The sequence below is a fragment of the Ctenopharyngodon idella genome, chromosome 14 (assembly GCF_019924925.1).
Source record: "Ctenopharyngodon idella isolate HZGC_01 chromosome 14, HZGC01, whole genome shotgun sequence".
NCBI classification, from domain to species: Eukaryota; Metazoa; Chordata; class Actinopteri; order Cypriniformes; family Xenocyprididae; genus Ctenopharyngodon; species Ctenopharyngodon idella.
The window spans coordinates 16,574,164-16,598,957 of record NC_067233.1 but is presented as its reverse complement, the minus strand read 5'-3'; the positions used below and the strand labels follow the sequence as shown (position 1 = coordinate 16,598,957).

The 24,794-nt window shown below is 35.9% G+C and overlaps 2 protein-coding genes across 10 annotated transcripts; both read left to right on the top strand.

Annotated features, from left to right (window-relative positions):
- Positions 1 to 188: 188 nt before the first annotated feature.
- simc1 (SUMO interacting motifs containing 1) lies at positions 189 to 7,401 on the top strand. Of its 7 annotated transcripts, none has more exons than XR_007924793.1 (11): positions 189 to 567; positions 1,770 to 3,032; positions 4,159 to 4,412; positions 4,688 to 4,757; positions 4,844 to 5,007; positions 5,115 to 5,207; positions 5,834 to 5,965; positions 6,067 to 6,229; positions 6,323 to 6,407; positions 6,875 to 7,015; positions 7,125 to 7,401. XR_007924793.1 is itself a non-coding variant. In XM_051859565.1 (10 exons), the coding sequence occupies exons 1-10, from the start codon at positions 439 to 441 to the stop codon at positions 7,346 to 7,348; spliced, it is 2,577 nt and encodes an 858-aa protein (XP_051715525.1). In that variant the 5' UTR covers positions 194 to 438; the 3' UTR covers positions 7,349 to 7,401. The 7 variants fall into 7 exon arrangements, 3 of the variants coding, with proteins under 3 accessions (XP_051715525.1, XP_051715526.1, XP_051715527.1); XR_007924794.1 differs by having other exon boundaries at positions 192 to 567; positions 6,067 to 6,223; XM_051859565.1 differs by lacking the exon at positions 6,875 to 7,015 and having other exon boundaries at positions 194 to 567.
- Positions 7,402 to 11,040: 3,639 nt separating this feature from the next.
- cnot6b (CCR4-NOT transcription complex, subunit 6b) lies at positions 11,041 to 22,089 on the top strand. Of its 3 annotated transcripts, none has more exons than XM_051859570.1 (12): positions 11,041 to 11,212; positions 12,109 to 12,230; positions 12,368 to 12,554; positions 13,281 to 13,366; positions 13,453 to 13,557; positions 14,465 to 14,533; positions 14,620 to 14,777; positions 15,194 to 15,348; positions 15,462 to 15,616; positions 17,153 to 17,383; positions 17,787 to 17,989; positions 18,353 to 22,089. In XM_051859570.1, the coding sequence occupies exons 2-12, from the start codon at positions 12,119 to 12,121 to the stop codon at positions 18,563 to 18,565; spliced, it is 1,674 nt and encodes a 557-aa protein (XP_051715530.1). In that variant the 5' UTR covers positions 11,041 to 11,212; positions 12,109 to 12,118; the 3' UTR covers positions 18,566 to 22,089. The 3 variants fall into 3 exon arrangements, with proteins under 3 accessions (XP_051715530.1, XP_051715529.1, XP_051715531.1); XM_051859569.1 differs by having other exon boundaries at positions 17,150 to 17,383; XM_051859571.1 differs by lacking the exon at positions 18,353 to 22,089 and adding an exon at positions 18,144 to 18,324 and having other exon boundaries at positions 17,150 to 17,383.
- Positions 22,090 to 24,794: the final 2,705 nt, after the last annotated feature.

Sequence of the window (24,794 nt, the reverse complement as noted above, 5' to 3'; positions counted from 1 at the left end):
CTACATGTCCTTCCCATGGATAATAACACAATATATTTTGAAGTTTATATACAGACATAATGTTGACAAACAGGTATCTATGGTTGCGTACAGCATAACTAAAAGCATACGGATACAGACAAGTATTAAATAAAACGCTCTGGTCAGTAAATCCACTAATCCAAACACACTTCCGCATAACCGACGTTCGCGTTACAATTGCGGAAGTTCATACTTCGTCAAATCCTACAATAGTGAAACCAAAACATTTACACAACGTTACGTGACACTAGTATTGACATTTACCTGCGTCACTTCTTTGTTTTCGTTGAGATTTTTTTTGACAACAAGTGTTTATGTTAGTGCACTATTTATGCTCTCTCCTGGACCAACTATTTTTTGTTGTTCAAGACATCTGTCAGCACAAACATGACTACTGGGACAGGGTGAGGCAGAATTATGGAGGATATTATTTGTGTCAGCTCGGGCAGCGACGACGACTCTGATTTAGAAGTTATAAGTAGTTACAACGAAGACAAAGAAGATGCAGTTCCGTTCATCCGAGCAGAATGGCTCCAAGTCACACCTGTAAGTGTACAGTTTGCAAGCAGTTTGTCTTAATGAGAGTCTCAATGTCTTGCTTGCAGAACAGAAACTTTCATGTAGTTTACATATGCAAAAATGCGATTTGTTTAGGGTGTGCGTAAACTCACACTTCTTTCCAACCGCACGTGCTTTTCACTTTTTATACATAGCGCGCGGACATTGGATGCAGGAGACGTTGGTACGCGTGCAAGTGACGTTACATCCATACGTTTAAATGTTTTTTAGATATATTGTTTTTTATAGAGTTTTAATGTAAATATAATTTCCATTATGTAAACAGAAATAAATAATTTTATTTTATTCATTGTATTTTTTTTTTTATTTTTTTTTTAGATTTCATTTTCATTATTTCGATAATAAATCGATAATTCGGATGATATTTGGCATTGCACATTTCGGAGGATTACAATTAACAAGCTTTCACTTGTGTTAGAAATAAACACCAGTATTTTTGGTGAATATTTTTAGTAAATTTCGAGTATTGTGTTAAAGGTATTACGCGGCTCTTTAGGATATGTGATTCTGATTGGTCAAACGTGGCTCAATTGAGAGCTCATCCGGGAAACCGTTTCATAGCCTGTATTGGTGTTCTGTCTCTCCACCTTATGTGCAAGTAAGCTAATAAAATGATTTCAACTTTAATAAATATTAATATCCATGTATTTATTTTATTTTTTTAGTTAAGTAGCAGTGTAATAAGTCAGATAAAGGCCCGTTTACACCAAGGACGACAACTATAACGATAACGATAAAGATGTTTTAAAAGTCTAGTTCGAAATGTAAAAGAACTGCACTAATATAACGATAACGGCCCAGCTAATAAAAACATTGACAGCCATTTAGCATTTAAACCGGCAGACGACATAACTGCAGCGCGTGCTTATAATAAACAACGATATTGTGCGTTGGTGTGTGGACCCTAATATAGTTATGGTTATAGTATCTTTATAGTCATTGTTCTTGGTGTGAAAGGGATTTAATGTACAGCAGTCGGTCATCGTTGAAAAATAAACAACTTCAGGGAGACTTTGTTATGATAATTGACTGTCTATATGCTATTTTATTAATCGGCCATTTGCCATCTGTTCTAAGCTTGCCAATAATGGTATAAGCCATTGAAAATTCCATATACTACTATATTTCTCTTAATTTATAATACCTTCTTTACTGTTTGTTTGTCTCAGGTCCTCATTGATATCACAGGCCATAACTTCACCCCTCCAAGGCGAAGATGCTCAAGAAGAGATACTTGCTCCTCCTTAGAAGTTATAGATTTAAGTGAAGATGATCCTGCTGATTATGGCAACATCCAGCTTCAGAATCCATCACCGACTCTGCCATCAGTAGAAAGGAAAAACAAGAAAGCGCGTGTAACACTGGCATCTTTTGGAAAACCTCAAGAATCACAATCTCAAACAAGTGGTGGAAAAGATGTAGCTAATTCAGGGTGTTTTGTAGGGAGTGTGCAGTCTGTCGTCTCTAAGTCACTCACTCAGGAGAGCGCTCTCACAGACGTGCTTCAAAGAACAGAAAAGCATTTGCATCAGAACACAAATTGTAGTTTAAGCTTGTCGTTTGAGCATTTGAGCTGGGACAAGTGTTTGGAACGTTGCAGCTCCAATGATGTGAGTAAAAATTCTATTGCAGATATATCGCAGAACACTAAAGACTCTCATCTGAGTACACCAGCTGTCTGCAGCACAGACACAGACCAAGGAAACAACCAAGAAGACAATCTTGACCAGAAATGGGAAGGCAGTGTTCACTCTTCTTACAGTCTTGACAGTCCATATTACTGTCCGAGTGAGGTAGATGCTTATGTATTTTCTGACTCATCCAATAAATCTGAAGATAAGGATCACCCGTTTACAACATATAACAGTCAACCGTCACCTCAAACCTTTGAGCTTCCTTCTGATACTCATACTGCATCAGTGTCCAATGCACTTTCTTTAAATGATGATGGTAAAACGATGAATATCTCCAAAAATGAGGACCTACATACTCAGGTTCTGCCCGAACCTTCTTCCCCCTCAATACCTACCTCATCTAGGGCCTCGCCCCACTGGAGCCCTGAACTTATATCTCGACAGAGTAAACCTAACAGTCCCACTTCCACAGAGATTCTTGCCAGCGACACAGTGGCACTTTCCCCTGATCTATCTTCGCTGAGCTCACCAAGTAGTTCATTCAGCCTCCTCCTCTCGCAGCCCTCCCCGCCAAACTTTTCAGAGAGAACAGAGCTAAGGGGAAATGATTTAGATGCAGGATCCCCAGAAAGCCCTTCCTTCAGGCTTTGGGAGACAAGCAGCGATGACAACAATGAAAATGTGCTGGATAATGCTGTCTCAGGTCTTTCTGAAAACAACTCGCAAGATAGACAACATATTTGTCTGGCTCAGTACAGAAAATTAAGTCAGTGCATGGGTGGAATGGTTCCACAGATGGTAAGATGTTTTGATATGCACTTTAATAGGTAGATTCAATAGACAAAATAATGATAATATTATTGTCTTCTTATTTGTTACTCTACGTATACTGTAAAACCTAATCTTAAATCACATTTAGGCCTGTTTCGATCTAATCACAATTATTTGAGAACTATAATACAACAATAATTGTGCAGTTTAAAATTAAGTCGCATTTTGCCAAAGAAGTTAAAAAACACTGTTATTTAGTATGCAACGATATTCAAAGGACTTCCTTCATATGAAATTAAGGTTTGTGGGTTTAATCAGTAATTATATTATATTATATTATATTATATTATATTAATCACAACATTGAATTATATCATATGGGCCAATTTTCTAAAATTTTATTGGCCAATATGATATACTTTTCCGAAATCTTTTATTATTATATATGATTCTAAGTAAAAAAAAATGTATTAGGCTTACATTGTAAGTGACATGAAGAAAACAGAATTAAATATTTAATCGCAATTATTTGTATGACAATTAATCATCAGCACAAAATTCATAATTGTGACAGGCCTAGCCACATTAGCTCATTATAACACAAATCATACCGTAAACTCTGTGTTTACTTCAGCCCTTAAGGTATGGTCACATTGGCAAAAGTTTGGAAAGATTTTGCAGGCAAAAAAGGTATAATGTCCATCATCAATAGTGTAGCGATATATGAAGCACAGCTCACACAGAAATAATTTTCAAACCAAGCAGCTTTCTGTTGGTGAACGCTATGAATTTCCATGACCAACTTGAACACGAGCTGTATCTGCGTAGGTGGTAATAGCAAAAAAAATAATTTATTTATTTATTTTTTAAAAGTACATTAATAAACATTTAATTAATTAATATACATTTATAAGACCATATTTTTCGTTATATTACCTTGGCATTAAAATTCAGAAAACTAGTTAATGCTGCTGTGTGAGTAAGGCTATGGGAGTGATAGCAAATTTGTTATCTTTCTCTTTTTGCCTGCAAAATTTTGCCAAGCAATGGTAAATATGACCGCAGCCTTGTCTCCTGAACATGCCCAAAATTTGTGAAAATCAGTATTCATAGTGAAATACATTTCACTCAGTCACTTTTTTGTTTTTAACAGCATGACGATGAGGAGGAAGGTGAACACTATGGTCCCGCTGAGCCCCTGTGCCGACAGAGCCTTAGTTTGGTTAACAGCACTATTGAGGAGAATTACCCCGAGGGCACTCTTCAGCTGCTCTCTGACTTCATTCAGCCTCGGTATTACCCACCGGTGGAAATTACGAAACATCTGCTCAGGGGGATCTTCTTGGACCCACAGAGCCCTGATGTCCTAGCCGTAGAGGCGTATAACCTTTTGATGAAGACTCAGAGGTAAGTGGGATCACATCTACAACTACTTTGAGTTTTTTTCATTTTTTTTTTCATTTAAAACAGTTTTTACGTTTTCATGAAAAAGTCATGAGTAATTCAGATATACACTGGTAGGTAGTGTATGTGCTTCAACATGTCATCCCCCACCTTCCATTCCTGTTCAAAAAAAAAAAAAAAAGAAATATCCACCCACCCTCAACTCCCCACAAAAAATTCAGTTGTTAAACTTACTGTTCATGTTTATTAAATAATTTCAGTTTGTTTTGTATGTTAAGATACCACCCTGTGGACGCTTCTACAGTCCCATGGGATTGGGAACTGATGAAGTCGGTTATGAATGATCAGGTAGGCACTTTTTAGCACATTTAAGTAGCATTTATGTTTATAAGTAATACTTTAAATGTTTCACACTTAATTCTTCTTGTCTTAAGGATGACACTAGGAAGTTGCGGACGGAGATCCGGTACATGCTCCTGCAATATGTGTTGCAGGTTTTAGAGGATGACTTTCATTTTAAACTCAGGACTCAATGTCTTCAACACTCCGTTGCAAAGAAGATGCTTTCATGTGGCCCTGAAACGTTTGGGCAAGTCAGGTAAGTTTAAGCCCCAATTTTTGCAATCGGCTTTTCTTGACTTTGTATACAGTAATAATTAATGAATAGTCATAATATGTGTGCAATTATGTGATTCTTGTTCTTAGGGATCTAATAAATTGGATGATTAATGCTGCTAATGAATCGGTGAACGACTCAAAAGATGTGGAACATCCAAAGAAAGAGGACAACTGTCTTAAGTATATGAAGTGCTAATTTTGTTATCATTATACACGTTCAAATAACATAGTGGTCAGTAAGATTTTTTTTTTTTGAATAAAATGAATACTTCTATTCAGCAGGGATGCATTAAATTGATCAAAAGTGACACTAAAGACACTTATAATGTTACAAAAGATTCTATTTCAAAAAAATAATCAAATAATCCTGAATAAAAATGTATCACATTAACGCATACAAAGCAGCACAACTGTTTTCAACATTGATAATAATAAGAAATGCTTCTTGAGCACCAAATCAGCATATTAGAATGATTTCTGAAGGATCATGTGACACTGAAGACTGAAGAGTAATGATGCTGAAAATTCAGCTTTAAATAAATTACATTTTTAAAAATATATTAAAAAAGAAAACAGTAAATTGTAATAATAGTACACACTAATCCTGTATTTTTGATCAAATAAATGCCTTGATGAGCGTACAGAAAATCATACAGACCCCAAACTTTGAACAGTAATATAAAATAACAAATTCTAATGGAACTATATTTTGCCACAACATGCAACAACAGTCTATGAAAAACAGTTTGGATTGTACTTTCCTTCTTTCTTTGCAAAAGAGAAACTTTTTTACTTTTTTGTTACAGGATTGTAATATCTCTTCAGAGGATGTTAACATTGGCCGTAGAGGTGGACAAGGACCCCACCTACAATTCAGACAAACTTTCAGAAGAGCTCTTCAGTTGTCTTAACAGAATGTGTTCTTGCAGGAAGATAAGGTGAACAAAAAATAAAAAGAATCAATATTACAATTAGAGGTTGCACTATTTTACATATTGAATGACCAAGAGCTTTATTGAATGTTGAGTTTTTGTTTTAGACTCTTATTGTTGAGTACTCTGGAGAGCAAGCTGCTGAGATGCAAGTTGTTGAAGCTGCTGCTGGATGAGGCTTGTTCTCAGAAGACACGCTTGCCCATGTCTCTAAGCTTGCTGCTACACTACCTTAAGAGCTCCACACTGGCCTCCGAACCCTCAGTAAAAGTTCATTACAGTGTTTTTTTTCCAGATTAACATTTTGCATTGTTATTCTGCATAACAGCTGAACTGATATGATCTCCCTGCATGGTGTGTCAGGACGGAGCAGAGAAGTGGAGGAAATGGGAGGAACTTCTTCAGCTTCTGTGGATGCTGATGCTTAGTTACCAAGAAGTGGTGACAGGTGACAAACTAGTGCTAGCATAGCTCTTTTCAGCTAATACATAATGTTAAAGGTCCAGTGTGTAATATTTAGGAGGATCTATTGACAGAAATGCAATAAAATATATATAACTATGTTTTCAGTGGTGTATAAAGACCTTACATAATGAACCATTGTGTTTTTATGACCTCAGAATGAGCCATTTCTATCTACATACACCACGGGTCCCCTTACACGTTAACTAGCCATTTTGCGCCGACATGTTTCTACAGCAGCCCTAAACGGACAAACTGCTCTACAGAGCGTGTTTCGTCACTATGTTGTTCTTCTTCTTCGTTGGTGTTTTTAGAGGCAGCTTGCATGGTCACTACGTTGAATACACACAAAGAAGAAGTAGTAATTGTCTGGTTTATTAGAAGCAGAGACCGTTCTTTGTTAGATGTAAGAAGAAACCTCATAGCTTGACTGGCTACTCTCTTCTGTCTCAGACGACAACATCTTTGTCATGTGTTGGCCACCGTAGCTTCTCTATGTGCTTAAGGGAGGGGTGAGCAGTGGACTGAGCCGTTGGTTGCAATTCGCATCCTCAACACTAGATGCTGATAAAATTTACACACTGCACCTTTAAGGCAAATATAAAATATAATTTTAAGCATTTGCAAGAAATTTTAAAGTAATAAAACAAGGTTATCATAATAGATGTTCTCTTTGCCCTACTTTTAACTTTTGTCCCCTTAGGTCATCTACACTGTCCCATCACAAAGCGCTTTGATAGGATGCATGCTCCGATTTGGACACGGGATGATCAGGTGAAAAGCTCAGCAGTGCAAGATGCAGCAGATGCCTTCCTGATACGAGCAGCGGATGACATCGGTCAAGCTCTCCCCATGGAAATAGAGGAATTACTATGCCAACTACAAGTACACATAACTGACATGTCCAGTGTTGCTTCAAGTCATTAAACCTTTTAATTGCTTTGTTTGACATTTTTTAAAATAAATTTATTTTTAATACATTTTTGTGTTTGTTCTAATAATAATAATATAGCCACGAGCGGCAATTATATAAAGATTCTAAGCATTCTGTTGACAATTTTAGGCAAAAACTAGAATTTATGCTATGTAATGCTGTCCTCATGGAAATGCAGGATTTACTACCTCAACTGCACAGCCTCTTAAATCTGCTATTCTAAATGTATGGTCATTAACAAATAAGTCTTTTGTAATTAGCCAAACTGTTGAAAACTTTAAGTTGGACATCATCTTCCTGACAGAATCATGGCTTGACAGTAATCATAATTTTGTTCTAAATGAATCATCTCAACCAGGTTTTAGATATTTCAGTGTCCTTGGACTTAACAAGAAGGGTGGTGGAGTTGCCTGCCTGTTCTGCAATACTTTGTGCTAGAGTGAACAGTCTGTTATTTTATTAGTTCTCTGTCATCCTAGACTCAAAAAAGGCTTTCTTGATGATCCTTTCTAGGATTTTAACTGACTTTATCACTAGTGATTTTAATATCCATATGGATGTAATTTCTGATCCATCAACTGTTCATTTCACAAAGTTACTAAACTCATTTGGCCTTATGCAGCATGTAACTGGCCCCACGCACAAACATGGTCACACACTCGATCTGGTGATCTCACGTGGCTTAACTTTCAGCCACCCACAGACTGTACATGTTGCCATATCTGACCCTTTTCACATTTCCTGGTTTCTCAGAAGCAGAAGTCGCCATAGTAGTGAATGAGAGAATACATTAAATATATTTTTTGTGTTTCCATTTGCTCAAATAGAAAAAGAAAAACTCCACAATAGTGTTTTCACAACTTTTATAAATAGGAAGAAAAATAGAGAGCGATTGATAATGGCAGTCAGAAGAGAGAAAGATATCATTTTAACTGTCACTCCCATAGCTGCTGTTTTAGAAACACCCTCACAGCAGCGTTAACTAAGTTTTTGTAATTTGATGCAAAGGTAATATAATATAATATTGTATTTTAAAAATGAAAATATAAAAAACTTTGCAGGATTTACCATATTGAAGACAGTTAAAACATGTCATCACAGTCCGTGAAAAGTGTCTGTTGTGTCTTTTTTGAGATTTCAGTATACCAAAACTGTGAGTGATAAGAGAACTGTCAATAAGCGCTTTCTCACTGCTGATTCTGCTGCAACCTCTGTGGAGCTCATGTCATCTCTCCCTCCTCTCACTTACCCCTCTGTAGACACTTATGTTGAGGATTTTAGTCTAAGGCTCTCCGAATGTATCAACTTTTTTGCTTCTTTAAAAACAAAGACTGTCTCTGGGACAATTAAAGCCCCATGAAGAAATAGTACATCTATTGTAAAATTAAGAAGAGACTTCAGGAGAGCAGAAAGGCAATGGAAGCGCACAAAGCTTACAGTTCACCATGATATATCTATAAGACTTAGCCTATCTGAAAATGTTAAATAATGCAATGAAGTCTGCAAGAAAAGCTTATTTTTCAAGTTTAATTGACTGCAACATAGACAACTCTAGATTCCTATTCTCCACTATTGATAGGCTACTTAACCCCCCAGCTCAAATATCTTCAGAACTTCTCAAAGTGCGATGAGTTCGCAGAATTTTTTAATGACAAAATTACTCCCATAAGACAAAACATTGCCAGCACTTGCCCTACTTGTAAGGTCTTCAACTCCTCAGCTAGTCCTTTGCAATGTAATCTGTCCTCCTCAGCTGTCAGCCTCAGCAAACTTACACTGGTCATATCACATATGAATTTCTCTAGCTGTGCTCTAAACCCATTAACCACTAAATTTCTAAAAAAAAATGGTTATTAAATGCTTATTACCAGATATCTATAATTAATCAGTCCCTACAACAAGGAGTTTGTCCACAATTTTTTTAAACTGCAATTGTTAGGCCCCTGCTGAGGAAAAATAATCTTGATTCTTCTGTGTTCAGTAACTACAGATCAATCTCTAATCTAAAATCAACTTTTTCAATGCCAATACACTTGATGAAACATTTCAGTCTGGCTTCCGGGGAAACCACAGCACAGAAACAGTCTTGATTAAACAATCTGCAAGTTATTTGTGACTCAGGAAACTTGGCAATCCTTGTTCTCTTAGATCTGAGTGCTGCTTTTGACACCGTTGATCATGACATCCTACTTGACCGACTTTAGACATGGGTCAGTCTATCAGATCCTGTCTTAGACTGGTTCAGATCCTACTTAAGAAACAGGCCAGGGAATACTATGTTACACTGGGTACCTACACCTCTAGACGTTATATAATTTCTTGTGGTGTTCCTCAAGGCTCAATTTTGGGTCACCTGTTATTTAACCTGTATATGTTTCCTTTATGGATATGCATATGACACGCAACTCTATCTTTCACTTGCACCAGAATTCGATTTCCACACTACTGGACTGCATAGAAAGCATAAAATTGTGGATGTCCTAGAACTTTCTACAGCTAACAAAGATAAGACAGAGGTACTTCTATGACGTGCCGAGAACATCTATGCTCCACATCATGTTCATGCATTTGTTACGTCTAGACTACTGCAATAGCGTTTTTGCTGGGTTACCAAAGAGCTCTATTAAACACTTACAAAGAGTTCTGAATGCAACTACACGAATTCTCGCTCTAAAACTCAGATCCCTTCACTGGCTGCCTGTATCATTCAGAATTGAATTCAAGATCCTCTTAGATGGCTCTGAACATCAAATAGTAATTTGGTGGTTGTGCCTAAGACACGGCTAAAAATGGGCAAGTCACCCTTTAGTCATTTCTGGTCCCAAGCTGTAACTCTCTTCCTGACAATGAGCCATCAACACACTCAAAACACATTTGTTCACTAGGGCCTTTCCTTGATTCATTTTATTGATGTATTTTATTATCTTATTTCTTTTATGTGATTTTATTTTTGGTTTGTATTTCATTCTATTACCTTATTTCTATTCAATGTATTATCTTATTTCTATATGTGTATATATGTTTTTTCTTCTGTGTATTTCTATTCTGTAAAGCACTTTGTGAACACTGTTTTTAAAAGGTGCTATATAAATAAAGCTTTACTTACTCAACTGCAGGATAGTAAAGTAAATCCTGTTACTTCAAGTCATTAAACCTTTTATAATAACTTGTTTTGACAGTTTTTTTTTTTTTAATAAATTTATTTTTATACAATCTGTGTGTTTGGTAACTACACATACCAAACAGGAGTAAACGTAATAAAATATGTATTATTATTATTATTATTATTATTATTTTACTTTTCAATAGCAGACATAAAATAATAACTTTATATGGTTTGGAGATTCTGGCTACCCAGATTATTTATTCTCTCTTACAGTAAATGTTTGGGTGAATTATTAATTTAATGGCAAAATAATTGTTTAAAACTGCTTCACAGCCCAGTAATGCCAGAACAGTAATTTTCTGCACATTCACTATATGATCTCCTTCATAAAAATGTTCTATAAAATAGGAAAATCTCATGCTAAGGTCGGTTTGGTTCAAAACGTTTCCAAATGAAATGGTAGAATGATTGTGTCCCAAATGCTATTGAGCTGCATACCTAAACAGCATTTTTGACCACAACAGTTGCGTTCTAGCCTAGGTAGGCAGCTCATTAGGGGTTGAGACATGAACAGCGTGATATGGGCACATGGACCCTTGTTTTGGAGAGCAGCACAACAGCTGCACAAAATCCTCCGCCATGATGTTGCGCTGCTTCCCCTAGCTATACAGTTAACACGAACCAGCGAACGAATGAATTAAAGCTTCAGTGAGACACACAACTGACTTCAGGAGCTGGTATGCTATTGGAGGTAATTCTGAAAGATTTTTTGTAAAGATTTGTTGCTCCGAGTCCCGTTGTGGGTTTGTTTCCAAGTTAGCTATAGCTACACCATTTAGCTACTTGGTTCATATTAAGGGAATATCATTTGATAAAAGTGTCATTATTTAAAAACAAATGTGCACAGTAACTATTTCCTAAATATCAGTTTATTTAACACATTAGAGATATAAATCTTTTTAGAGGGCTGCACCTTCAGCAGCCTTGTGGCTAATGCTGATAGCAAACAAGGTTAGCTGAGGTAAAATATTACTCCTTTTTTAAAGAGAAACATTAGATGCTTATTAATAATTTTCACTGTGTGACTAACATGATATTTCATGTTATGTCACTTTGTGGAGGCTGCGTTTTAGAACATTGTTGAACGTAATTGGGTCATTAACATAGCACAGAGCTAGTGGTTTGTTAGCTTGCGTGCTTTGTTTAATTTCCTCATTCGGTTTTCTTTGACATGACCAAATTTGTCTAAGTATGATAAAAAAATAAATATTATTAGACATGTTTCTAAGCTAATTAGTGTTGTAGCGTGTGTAACAGGTGTGTTTTGTTCTTCTAAGGAGATAGTTGTTGACAAGTTTCATTTTGTTTTGACAGTTAGCGAGGTCATTTAACGTTAGCTGCCTGTTTATTTACTTTTTAACATTTTGGGAAACATAAGATTGTGCTTAGCCTTGTGAGCTAGGCAGCTTGTGAGATTTTGAGACATAAACGAAATGACTTCCTTAATATAGCTAGTTTGAGGTTTTTGGTTGAATTAGGTCTTTACGTTTAAATATATAACATAACATTCTTTAAGATGTCTGAATAATGTCATGCAATATTTTTTGTCTTGTTATATAAATCTGATTATGTATTTGTCCCACACAGTGGTCTAGGGATGCCAAAGGAGAAATATGACCCGCCTGATTCCAGGCGGATGTACACTATAATGTCCAGTGAGGAGGCAAACAGTGGGAAAAAATCCATTTGGGATGGGCTTGAAATAACTGGTACGTGTCTTGAATTAAACCCTCTGATAGATATCTATTCAGATCAACTAACTTCAGATCACTTCTGCGATGGAAGTCAAACATATTAAAGAAAGAGATCTTTTTTTTATTAATATTTATGTCCGTTTCTGTCTCAGGTAATGTTCGGAGTCTCAGCTCGGGCCTTTGGTCGCTCACGCACCTCACTGCTTTGCACCTCAGTGACAACTCCCTGTCACGTGTCCCACCTGAAATTGCCAAGCTGCACAACCTTGTGTTCTTGGACCTGTCGTCCAATAAGATCAGGAGCCTGCCAGCAGAGCTTGGCAACATGGTGTCTCTCAGGTGAGCTACTTGGAGCAAAAGCTGTGCTATTCTCTCCATGGATCATTTGTTCCATTTAATGTGTTTGCAATACAGAGGAAAAAAATTAAAAAACTTTCTTATGACTGCACTTGATGAAACTAGATCACTCCTAACAAGGTTTCCACAGTCATGGAAATGCCAGGAAAGATTAAGTTGTGATTTCCGGGCCTTATCTTAAGGTTATAAATGTCAATGGTGATTTTGAGTTTCAGTTCTTATTAATATTTATGTCTATATATCTACTTATTTTAATAACTATTATTGGCTAGAAAGTGAAGTCTCTCTAAAACGATTTGGTAGCACATTATAGTAAGGTTTAATTTGTTAACATTAGATAATATACTAACAATGACAATAATTTTACAGCATTTATTAATTTTAATGTTAATTTCAGCATTTACAAATGCATTTTTAAAATCTAATATTTGTGTTAATTCATGGCATAATAAAATAATGCTGTAAAAAATATTTTTCAAAATTAGTTCATGTTAGCTAATGTTAAAAATGTGAACTTATTGTAAAGTGTTATCAATGATTTAAAAAAAAAAATCTTATTTATCACATGACATGAACATCATGGTAATACATTGGTCAAAAGGTTTTGTTCAGACGTTTTATTGTTATGTTATTGTGTTTTTAGTCTAGCATCAAGCGCACAGCTGATTAGTTTATTGGTAGTTAACATTTGTTTTGTGTTTTCCACAGGGAACTGCTTTTAAACAACAACCAGTTGCGGGTTCTGCCTTTCGAATTGGGGAAATTGTTTAAGTTACAAACACTGGGGTTGAAAGGTGAGTAGTCATTGTTCTGGTGATTGCAACATCTTGAGATAATCACTTCGGTTTCCTACCGACTGTTTGTATGTGTGTCTCTACAGGCAATCCACTCACTCAAGAAATTATGAGCCTCTACCAGGAGCCAGATGGCACCCGGCGACTGCTGAACTACCTTTTGGACAATCTAGCTGGTGCTATCAAGCGCAGTAGGTGTCTCAGGCAAATTAACAGTTTAAGATCTGTCCATGTCTGTTTTTTTTGTTTTTTTGTTCACCATTTCCTCTCTGAAATTGCATCATGGACTGTTGTTGTCCATGTTTCGCAATATTCACTGTTAGTGCTGGGTGATTATATCAGATATTCACAATATCTTCACAAAGCTCTTGTTGGTGATTTAATGCACAATTTCCCATTAGACCCCATTGGTTTTTGTCTTGTGACTGAGATACACTACTGTTTAAAATATTTTTAATGTTTTTGGAAAAAAAAGTCTAAACATAAAAATATTACTACTATGTAAAATAACCATTTTCTATTTTAATATTTAAATGTGATTTATTCCTGTGATGCAAAGCTGAATTTTCAGTGTCATTACTCCAGTCTTCAGTGTCACATGATCCTTCAGAAATCATTTTAATATGCTTAAGTAGCATTTCCTGTTATTATCAATGTTGAAAATGGGATTCTTTGATTAATAGATTTAAAAGAACAACATTTGTCAGTACTTTTGACAACACTAGTCCTTGCTGAATAAAAGTATTATTTTCTTTTAAACAAATCCTACTGCCTACAAACCTTTGAACTAGTATATCTATGAGTATGAGAGCGTTTAGGCTGATGATTTAACAAATCAAGTAATTTCAATTTATTTCCATTCTAATTCAACTTCTGTTGAATGTTTTAATTTTGCAAATGAGTTATTTTGTTTTGAGCCTGTTTATATTATGATTCACAGTTGATTCTAAATTGTGAATCAGTGCTGATGTGGCATTTTTCTTAAAATGTTTTATGGAAAAACATCTTAGAATTGCACAGCTGTGATTTTTGTGTTTGACCTGTACAGATGGTGATTCAAAGTATTGTCCTAAAAAAGCATATGCTTTGCCTTCACAGTCCCAACAGAGCAACCTCCATCCAGATCCTGGATTGTGCTGCAGGAGCCTGAAAGGACGAGACCAACAGGTAGATGTTTCTTGAAAACCGTGGAACATAATTTTAAACCTGAGGACACTTTGCCTGATATTTTGCTCTCCTCTTTGCTTCACCAGCCTTGTTAACTGTAATGTGCTACAACGTGCTGTGTGATAAGTACGCCACACGCCAACTCTATGGCTACTGCCCGTCCTGGGCCCTTAATTGGAGCTACAGGAAAAAGTCCATTATGCAGGAGATCCTCAGCTGCAATGCAGATATTATCAGCTTACAGGTAAAAAAACAACAATTTTTAAGCCTAGTGGTACACAAATTAAGTAGCTTGTGGTTGCTTTTGTTTAGTTTTAGAGCAAAATGTGCAAGAACCAATTACAGCAACGTCTTAGACTTGACAAAATTGCTTGTCAGTATTTAAAAAGTCTTAAAATTGATCATAACTCTAATTCATTTAATGTATTTTAAATAATTTAATTTGTGTCAATGATAACCTTCTGGTATATTTGAGTATGCCTGTCCTTTTAGATGAAGTGCTCTCCTCGTGTTTTGTTTCTTTAAAGGTCACTTTTTTTTTTTTTTTTTTTTTTTTTTTTTTTTTTAGTTCAGTGATGCACAACAGGTAGCTCTGAACAGTCATGTTTACCCCTACAGCACTGTTTGTCAGAGACACTTAGTCTGCTGTTTCATTCACAGGAAGTGGAGACAGAACAGTATTATAACTACTTCCTTGTGGAGCTGAGTAAACAGGGATATGATGGATTCTTCAGCCCCAAATCCCGGGCCAGAACCATGTCTGAATCAGACAGGAAACATGTAGATGGATGTGCAGTATTCTACAAAACTGAAAAGTGAGTAAAGTAACACTCAGTGGTTAAGAGGTGTGGTGTCAGACTCTGACAGCTTTGTTTCAGTGTTGCTTTTAATGAAAACATGGAACCAGATTATTTTTTTTTGCTTTTAGGTTCAGCATGGTGCAGAAACACACAGTAGAGTTTAACCAGCTGGCTATGGCCAATTCAGAGGGCTCGGAGGCTATGTTGAATCGGGTCATGACCAAGGACAACATTGGGGTGGCCGTGTTACTGGAGCTAAAGAATGAGTTAATGGAGGTGTCATGTGAGTATTGTCACAATGGAAAAAAAAATCGTAATTGTACAATTATTTTCATGACAACTAAGCAACCTCTTTCTCCCCTGTCTCTTTACTGTGATTAAAAAAAATTTAATTCATATTAATGAAATTTAAAAAAAAAAAAAAAAATCGTATTGCCTTATACTGTAATACAGTAAAAAAGATTATGCAATCATTTACAATACTGTTTAAAAGTTTGGGGTCAGTTTTTTTTTTTTTTTTTTAAAGAAATTAATACTGTTACACCTTAAGTGAATTAAAAGTAACATTTAAAGATTTTTACATTGTTGCAAAAAGAAAAAGAAAAAAATCAAAGAATCCTAGCCCAGTTTCCACCTGGTATTAAGATGCATTTTGGGCGATCGGATCACAAGTGGATGACGCTAAATACAGGTGTAAAATGTTTTGAGCTTGTCCACTTTTGAACACTTCAAGAGGTAGTCAAAATTGCATTCGACCGGATTTCTTTCGTAGTGTAAACGCTCATGTTGTCAAATATGTTCGAACAGCTGCATAAGACCACCTAGTCTCCGCCTATTGATATGCATAAACATTATGGGAAGCGCGCTAGCCAGACAGGATTTAAACTTTGTCAGTTGAATACCTAAGTTTGGTTTAAAGACAAAAAATGTGCCAAGCACAATGTTCTCTCACCATTTCTGATTTCTAACATGCATTCACCATGTTCGCCATGGTCTTGCGGCTGTCAGAGCAGAAATGAAAGCTGATGCTCTCCGTGTTTTTCCGTAATCTCTGGGTGCGTTCATATGTAAATTGTGTGAGCATATTTTATCCATTAAATCGAAAGATCTGAAAAACCCATACATTTACCAACCCATAGACCCTCCCCTCAATGAAATCAAGACAGAAGTCGTTGAAAGTGGACAAAAGAGATGGATTAAAACACCAGGTGTAAACTGGTATGTTTCTCCCTCATCCACTTGTGATCCGATCGATCAATACCAGATGTAAACAGGGCCTTGAAAGAATCTGCTTTCCACAAAAATGTTGATAAGCACAACTTTTTTTCATCATAGATAATAATAAGAAATGTTTCTTGCGCACCAAATCAGCATATTAGAATGATTTCTGAAGGATCATTCAGATCTTCAGTGACACTGAAGACTGGAGTAATGATGCTGAAAATTCAGCTTGGACATCATAGGAATAAATTACATTAAAAAATAAAATAAAAAAAAAAACTAAAATAGAAGAGTTGTCTTAAATTGTAATATTCCACTATTACTGTTATTACTGTTTTTTTGATAAATGCAACCTTTGAGCATAAGAGGTGCTTAATTATCATAAATAAAATTCCAAAATACAAAGTATTGCAACATTTCTTTATTTCTTTTCCTATTTTTTACATTTATTTCCAAATATGTCGGTAGTTTATTGTAATATAATTTATAGTAATATTATTTTATTACCCCAAATGAAGGCTACATTATGCTCATTCAATCAGATTTTAATTGAAAACCATATGTCTTATAAAACAGCCTATTTTCCTTCCTGCAGCAGGTAAGTCTATCCATGCAATGGAGAAACAGCTCCTACTAGTGGCTAATGCTCACATGCACTGGGACCCAGAATACTCTGACGTGAAGCTGGTGCAGACCATGATGTTCCTGTCAGAGGTGAAGAACATCATAGACAAGGCCTCTCGCAGTCTGAAGCTCTCCTCTGTGTCTGGAGAAACCAACAGTATCCCTTTGGTGCTGTGTGCCGATCTCAACTCACTCCCTGACTCGGGTAAGCTATCTTAAAGCCACAGACATTTAACGTCTTATTTTCTCATTTGTGTTGTTAAGTGTGTTTTAAGTCCTAAAATAGAGGATTGACTGATGCGAGCTTGACAAAGTTATGTACAAATGCTTTAACTTTTTTCTTGCTCTTTATGACATGCTCTTGCAGAAAAGTAGTTTCAGAGGCAGTGGACTTTAATGAAAGATTATAAAAACAAACTTCCTTTAGAAGTACAAGCACTGATGAATTATGCAAAATAAGACCAATGACATTTATAATGAAAGTCAATCAGGTTGATTTTGACTTCATGTTGTCCTTAAACCATCTGTTTAAATAGTTATTCAGTTGCAATAGATACAGGTATGCGAGTGGGTCAGACATGTTTAATGAGTTTCGATTCCGATTGTAGGTGTTGTGGAGTACCTGAGCACAGGTGGGGTGGACTGCACACACAAAGACTTTAAGGAGCTGCGCTACAGCGACAGTCTGACCAACTTCAACTGCAATGGCAAGATCAGCACATCTAACGGAAGGATCACGCATGGTTTCAAGTTGAAGAGTGCCTACGAGGACGGGCTCATGCCTTACACCAATTACACTTTTGACTTCAAGGTAAGTACAATGTGACTGCCATTGTTCAGAGTTTACAACTAGTGATGGCAAAAGTGTCAATACCAAGATTTTACAATAAAATAATATAGTGATAAAACTTCTTTTTTTTTTTTTAAACTGTCATTAGTACCAATTTCTGTATCTCAAACTCTAGGTCAAAAATCTCGCTCTCCAAACAGGGATGGATATCATGATATTGACTATAGCGTTTCACTTTAACTTGACACTACATGCATGTCGTGCCATTTCTTGCTCTGCCATGTGCGGTAACATGACAGATGAACAGCAGAAAGAATAAACACGGCTCTTGCTGTGTGCTTCAACTGTGTTTGCTCACAACTCCCTTTTTTAAACCCAATTTAGGGTGTCATTGACTACATCTTCTACTCCAGGCCACAGCTGAGCGTGCTGGGCGTCCTCGGGCCTTTGGACACAAACTGGCTCCTAGAGAACAATATCAGTGGTTGCCCACACCCTCACATCCCCTCAGATCACTTCTCCCTGTTTGCACAACTGGAGTTGGTCCTGCCTTATCCTCCCCCTCTCAATGGGGTCCACTTACCTGGACACAGGTAGTGAGCCCTTCCGGCCACTGGTGGCGCTGCAGATTCCCAGCTCTTATGTTTTTTGAAAACGATAAAACCTCTAAGCAGTTTCTTTTTTTAATATATATATATATACATATATTTTTCTCTTGTACCTTTATTCATTTTTAGGGTCCAACATGTTCCAATTTGTCAGGGAGTTTTTTTTTTCTTCTATTTGTTAAGCTATAGATCTTTTTATTTTTTTGAATCAATCCCTCCCATAGGCTGATATATTATCATATTTTTTTTTAAATTGTTGGGCATAGCTTGTGTGCATGCAATGTATCCAAACCGTAAGATGAGCGTAACACACTTGGTCACACACTCAAAGGGATTGCAGACTGTTTTAGTTCCTTTTATGATCAGACCTTAATATTAAAATCCAGTCATTACTGTAATTCTGCAAATAAGCATTAACCAATTTCTTTATGAATTCAGCCTCAATTTAAACACTTTTTTTAAAGCTGATGTTCCACTGAACAGATATTGCTTGCAGTTGACTTTCATTTCAGACTCACCTACATAACTCTCCTTTGGATAAGTGACCAATGTGTTGTGCGGACTCAGTAAGTAAAATTTGTCCCCAACCGGGAAAGAGAGGGGAACCCCAAGAGCTTTTCCACTTGTGCGGTGCTGAAACTCGCTTTACATCGGTGCTTCATCTCCTGATGTTTTAATCTCCCATCAATGGTGCAATATTCCGAACGCTCTAGACGTTCTAAGTGAGGGCACTGTTACGAATTGTTTTTACACGCGTAGGTTACGTAAAAGCACTTATTTGTCTTTCTCTCTCCCTCAGGTGGGAGTTGGAATGGTTTGAGCTTAATATGTAAACCAAATTATTTTAGATGTCTCGATTCAGCGTCACTGCTTTTTGCACACTATTGTTTTAACCCGTTCTATGGAGGCAGGCTCTCTTTGTTTCTTTGTATGACAGGCTATGTGAATAATATAAACTGCGCTTGATCTCACTGTGGTTATAAACGGGAGGTTTTTATTAGAAAGGGAGGTTTTATATATAAGAAGACTAACCAGGGAGTCTTTTAACCAGCGATTTGTCACTGTATTAGGTTGAAAAGGATTTCCCATACCTTTTTATCCTCTCATTACACACATCTTCGAAAGATCTGTAGCATTGTTCTTGAGGCTAGTAATGTTCTGACCTAGCCGTAACCACCCCTTACATTGTATCAGAGGGGTCCTCCCAGGTCTTTGTACAAAGTGTAATCAAATGTATTAAGACAAATTTAGGCTTGACTTGATTGTATATGAGCCACATGTAAGAATACTTTTTTTTTTTTTTTTTTCTTTGTTCTTTTGTAATAAATTATGATCCAAATTCAGAAAAATAAGATTGTATTGTAAGCTACATTTTTATCAAAATTAATCAAAAAAAAAAAAAACTTACCAGCTTGTATAAAAGACAAAGAGGTTGTTCCTGGTTCTCGCTGCCATACTTTTGCACTCATTGCTCATTTTGCACTTTTTTTACTATGGTAATTTATTTTCTTTTGTAACTTTCAGAGTACATGCTTTTCTTGTCCATCCAATCATTCATCTCAAGCTATTTTTTCAGTGTGTCTCGCTGCTGTAGATGTAAAGGGAGGGGAATCGCGAAGCTCCGTAACATGCCATCTGTCTATGTGAAGTCAAGTCAATAACATTTCTGCCATTCCTTTATTTATAGTGCAACTGTCTATCTGTTTTGCACACTCTTCGGTGAGCACCTAAAACCACCTGTCTTGGGGAAAAAAAAAAAAAAAAAAACCCTTTACTGTTGTTGTTGTACAAATTTTACGTAGTTTATTTTCGGATTGCATTATGCTATCAGTACATCTCCAAGAGTCTCAAGAAATAGGACTTTAGGTATAGGACTTTATTTTTGCTTCAAGAATGATTTTAGCAACACACCACCAAACATTTTAAAGTCAAGACTGTGTATACATTTTCATATTTACGTCTGTCTATAATCGGTTTTATATGGCCATAATCTTTCCTGTATGTTGCCAGCTTGATGCATTCTTCTGAAGCCAATTGTAATTTTACTTCTTCAAGTGGGATTTTTATATTTCCATAACCTTTAGTTCTGAGCCTTTGGACCAAATTATCATCTCTAAGACTTGTAAATGATGTCTGGCAGTGGTCTATTTGTGGGTAGGTGTTTAGCACTTAATATATTTTGGATCACTAAACTGATGTCAGCATGACCATCACACATTCAACATGTCTCAAATCAGTTTCTTTCAACTATGCAGTAGTATCGCTTTTACGTCTTGCTTTATTTTAGCAGTAAGAACCAGAGCAGTCTTTTGTTATTCGGGGCCTCTTCACAAAATTCTCTAGCATTTTGTTTTGTCTTAAGTGACCATGAATTGTTAATGGTATTATAGTAGAAATGAGATTTAGCTTTTTGTAAAATGTGAATAAAATGTGTATTGAATATTTTCTTTCTACAAAACAGATGAATTGTGTTGTGTGTGTGTGTGTATATAATGAATTCTCCTGTATTATTGGTGTCTCTTTTTAATGATCTGTTTCACAATTATTAACATGCTTATTGGTCCTATAATGAATTTGCTCCTCCGACTGAAGTAGGTGCCCAAAGATGGATGATGTTAAATCTGTAGGGCATCCTGCTTTGTTAGTAGACTAGTTTTCATGCAGTTTAATGTCATGATTGAGAGCAGGTTGACACCAGGTGTTATCGAAGATGGTGTCTCGCTTACACTAAACTGAATGTTAAAGTATTTGACTTGATATTGGTGCATTTCAATCAGTGATAAGTGGTTGTACTTGACATTGCTGCTTGAAGTGATAAAGTAATAGTATAGGTAATGGAGAGAGACCTAAGTGGTTAAATTGATTTGTTTTTAATTCATCTTTCCCCAAACAAAGACCTTAAATGTCAAAAGTTTTCTTAATTTCAGTAGTACACATCCAACATCTACGCTTAAACTAGTATAAAATGTGCAATTAATAATCAAATCTTTCTTTTATTTTTCTTTACCACTTGCTTTCTTCCTGCTTTACCCTTTATATTATAACAGAACTTTTCCAGCCTTCGTTTTTGATACTAAAAACCTGCTGCAATAAAATTGATAGATTAGCTGGGCCGTTTTGATTTTTACCTCAGAACACTTGCATTTCGCAGAGGCCAATGACCTTTTGTAGTAGTTGCTCTTTGACTAACACTGTACATACTGTCATGAGCCATTATGTAGTACATGGGATCAACTCTTGTTTACCATTCAAGATAATGCCAGCAGAGATACACACCTGTAATTTAAAAGAAAAGAAAAGAAAAGCTTTCACTATATTCAATGAATGTTCAGTCTCTAATAAAATCCAAAAAAGGCAGCTCTTAAAAAAAAAAAATCTCTGGAAAAGAATGGTAAGCAACTATTTTCTGTCCGTTCTCTGTATTCTTAGTTCTAGAGATCTGTACATAGAAGTTCCTTTACAGTAATGTATTTTCCTATCTATGGTTGATAATAAATTCTTTCTGCTTCATGACCTATTGTATTGTCTTTTAATCTGCAGACTTTGTACCTTTGTGGAATGTGCAAAATGTGATAATAGGAATACAATATTCAGTATGCTACTTTTTAGCTTTTAGTGTCCAAGGCACTTTTATTAGTGACTTTTTGGCTTCTTCTCTTTAAGAGGCTTAATGAGGTATTATCCACAAGGTGGTGCCATGTGAACAGAGGGACTACAACAGGCCACAACCACAAACCAAGAGTTACAAATTGCTTAATCTTGTAAACATTACTTTTGCACAGAATAACACTTAAGTCAGTGGAGAATTTTAGCAATAATCTTGTGCAGTGTTCATTTTTATAGCATTTTTGTAGTTACTGTCTTGTGATGTTTTTTGAATGTAGTCAGTATTCTTTCATTTCATATTGATTGTCAGTTTTATAGAAATATAATTTTTGTTTATTAAAGGGTTAGTTTACCCAAAAATGAAAATTCTGTCATTTATTACTCACCCTCATGTCGTTCTACACCCATAAGACCTTCGTTCATCTTCGGAACACAAATTAAGATATTTTTGATGAAATCCGATGGCTCAGTGAGGCCTCTATTGCCAGCACTGAACCTCTCAAGATGCAGAAAGGTACTAAAGAAATATTTAAAACAGTTCATGCGAGTACAGTGGCTCTACCTTAATATTATAAAGTGACGAGGATACTTTTTGTGGGCCAAAAAAAACAAAATAACGACTTTTCAACAATATCTAGTGATGGGCGATTTCAGAACACTGCTTCGAAGCTTTATGAATTTTTTGCTTCAAATCAGTGGTTCGGATCGCGTAAACAAAGCCTTGTTTACTGAACTCACGTGACTTTGGCGCTCCGAACCGCTAATTCGTAAGGCAAAAGATTAGTAAGGCTTCAAAGCAGTGTTTTGAAATCGGCCATCACTAGATATTGTTGAAAAGTCGTTATTTTGTTTTTTTTGGCACACAAAAATATTCTCGTCGCTTTATAATATTAAGGTAGAACCACTGTACTCACATGAACTGTTTTAAATATGTTTTTAGTACCTTTCTGGATCTTGAGAGGTTCGGTGACATTGCTGGCAATAGAGGACTCACTGAGCCATCGGATTTCATTAAAAATATCTTAATTTGTGTTCCGCAGATGAACGAAGGTCTTACGAGTGTAGAATGACATGATTGGTAATAAATGACATTATTTTAATTTTTGTGTGAACTAACCCTTTAATATGGCTTTGGGTGGCAATGCTTTTCTTACTTTGAAACAATTTTCACTCTGTAATTGCTATACATTTCACTTGAAGAAATGGAAAGTAACACATTAAACACATTTTTTTTTATTTTTTTTTTAAAACAGTGTATGCTGCTTTGCTTCGTCTTCGGCTGCAATCTGTCTGCATAGGGTAAATAGTCTGCTGATGAAAAAAAAAAAAGTCTTTTTACCCGCTTGAAACCAGTACATGTCAAGTTAGTTAGTTAAATCACAAAATCAAATGCACCCCCTGGCTTTCCTCATGCCTTATATCTGACCTGTGGCAACATGTGAATCAGGACCACTAGTGCCTGAGGAGAATAAACTAACCTTAATAATCAAAGAAGTTTAAACAGAAAATCGGACACCATATCTAGTAAAGTATATGATGAACACGTGAGTTTTCATAAGAAATTACTTGTTAAACTTTAAATTGACTGCAATTAAACTCTGCAAATGAAGCTTAGTACTGTTGTAATGTTCATGATTGTTGGAGCCAACCTGAATCCACTGTCTTTATAAATGATGAAGTAAAGGCATGTGATAGTTGCTTTTGTTTCTTCTTGCAGACTTGTATGTCTTCTGTTTTGGCTATGCTGTACTGCCGTTTCATCTCAGCAGTAGACCTACGTTGATGGTTGGAGAGTCCGGTGTTTGAGCCTGTCTGTTATTGCACTGACGTGGCTGAGTTCAAAATCTTGTTAAGTGTTAGCAGATGTGCCACGCTTGTTAGCATCCTTTCTCTTTCCTAAGATTACGACAACGCCATTGCACCTGACCACAGTTCATGCAAAGGCCTGTGGAAAACATGAATGACGCTCTTTATAAGTGATTTACTGGTCTCAAAGTACTGCTTCAGACGTGAAGCAATCGAGGCCAAGAAGAACGAGAAGCCAAAGCTACCTTAGCTTTGATGTAGCTTAGAAACTAACAGCTAGTTTATAGTACCGTTCAAAAGTTTGGGGTCTGAGCGTTTTTTTTCTTTTTTTTTTAAAGAAATTAATTCTTTATTCAGCAAGGATGTAATAACTTGATCAAAAATGACAGTAAAGACATTTAAAGACTGGAGTAATGGCTGCTGAAAATTCAGCTATGCCATCACAGGAATAAATTGTTAAATATATTACAGTAGAACTGTTATTTTAAATTGTAATAATATTTCACAATATTACTTTATTTTTGATCAAATAAATGCAGCCTTGATGAGTTTTAGATTTTCAAAAACATTAAAAAACTCTTACTGATCACAAACTTTTAAAACGTTTTATTTGTTTGTCATTTATGCAGTCCTTTATGCAAGGATCAAATATGTTTTTGAATTGCTTACCATATTTATTTATTTATTTTTTAATTTGATCTATTCTATATATATTGTGACTTATTATTATTGTTATTGTTATTATTATTATTATTATTATTATTATTGGAAAATCTTTGACACATTGTTTGTCTATGTCCACGGAG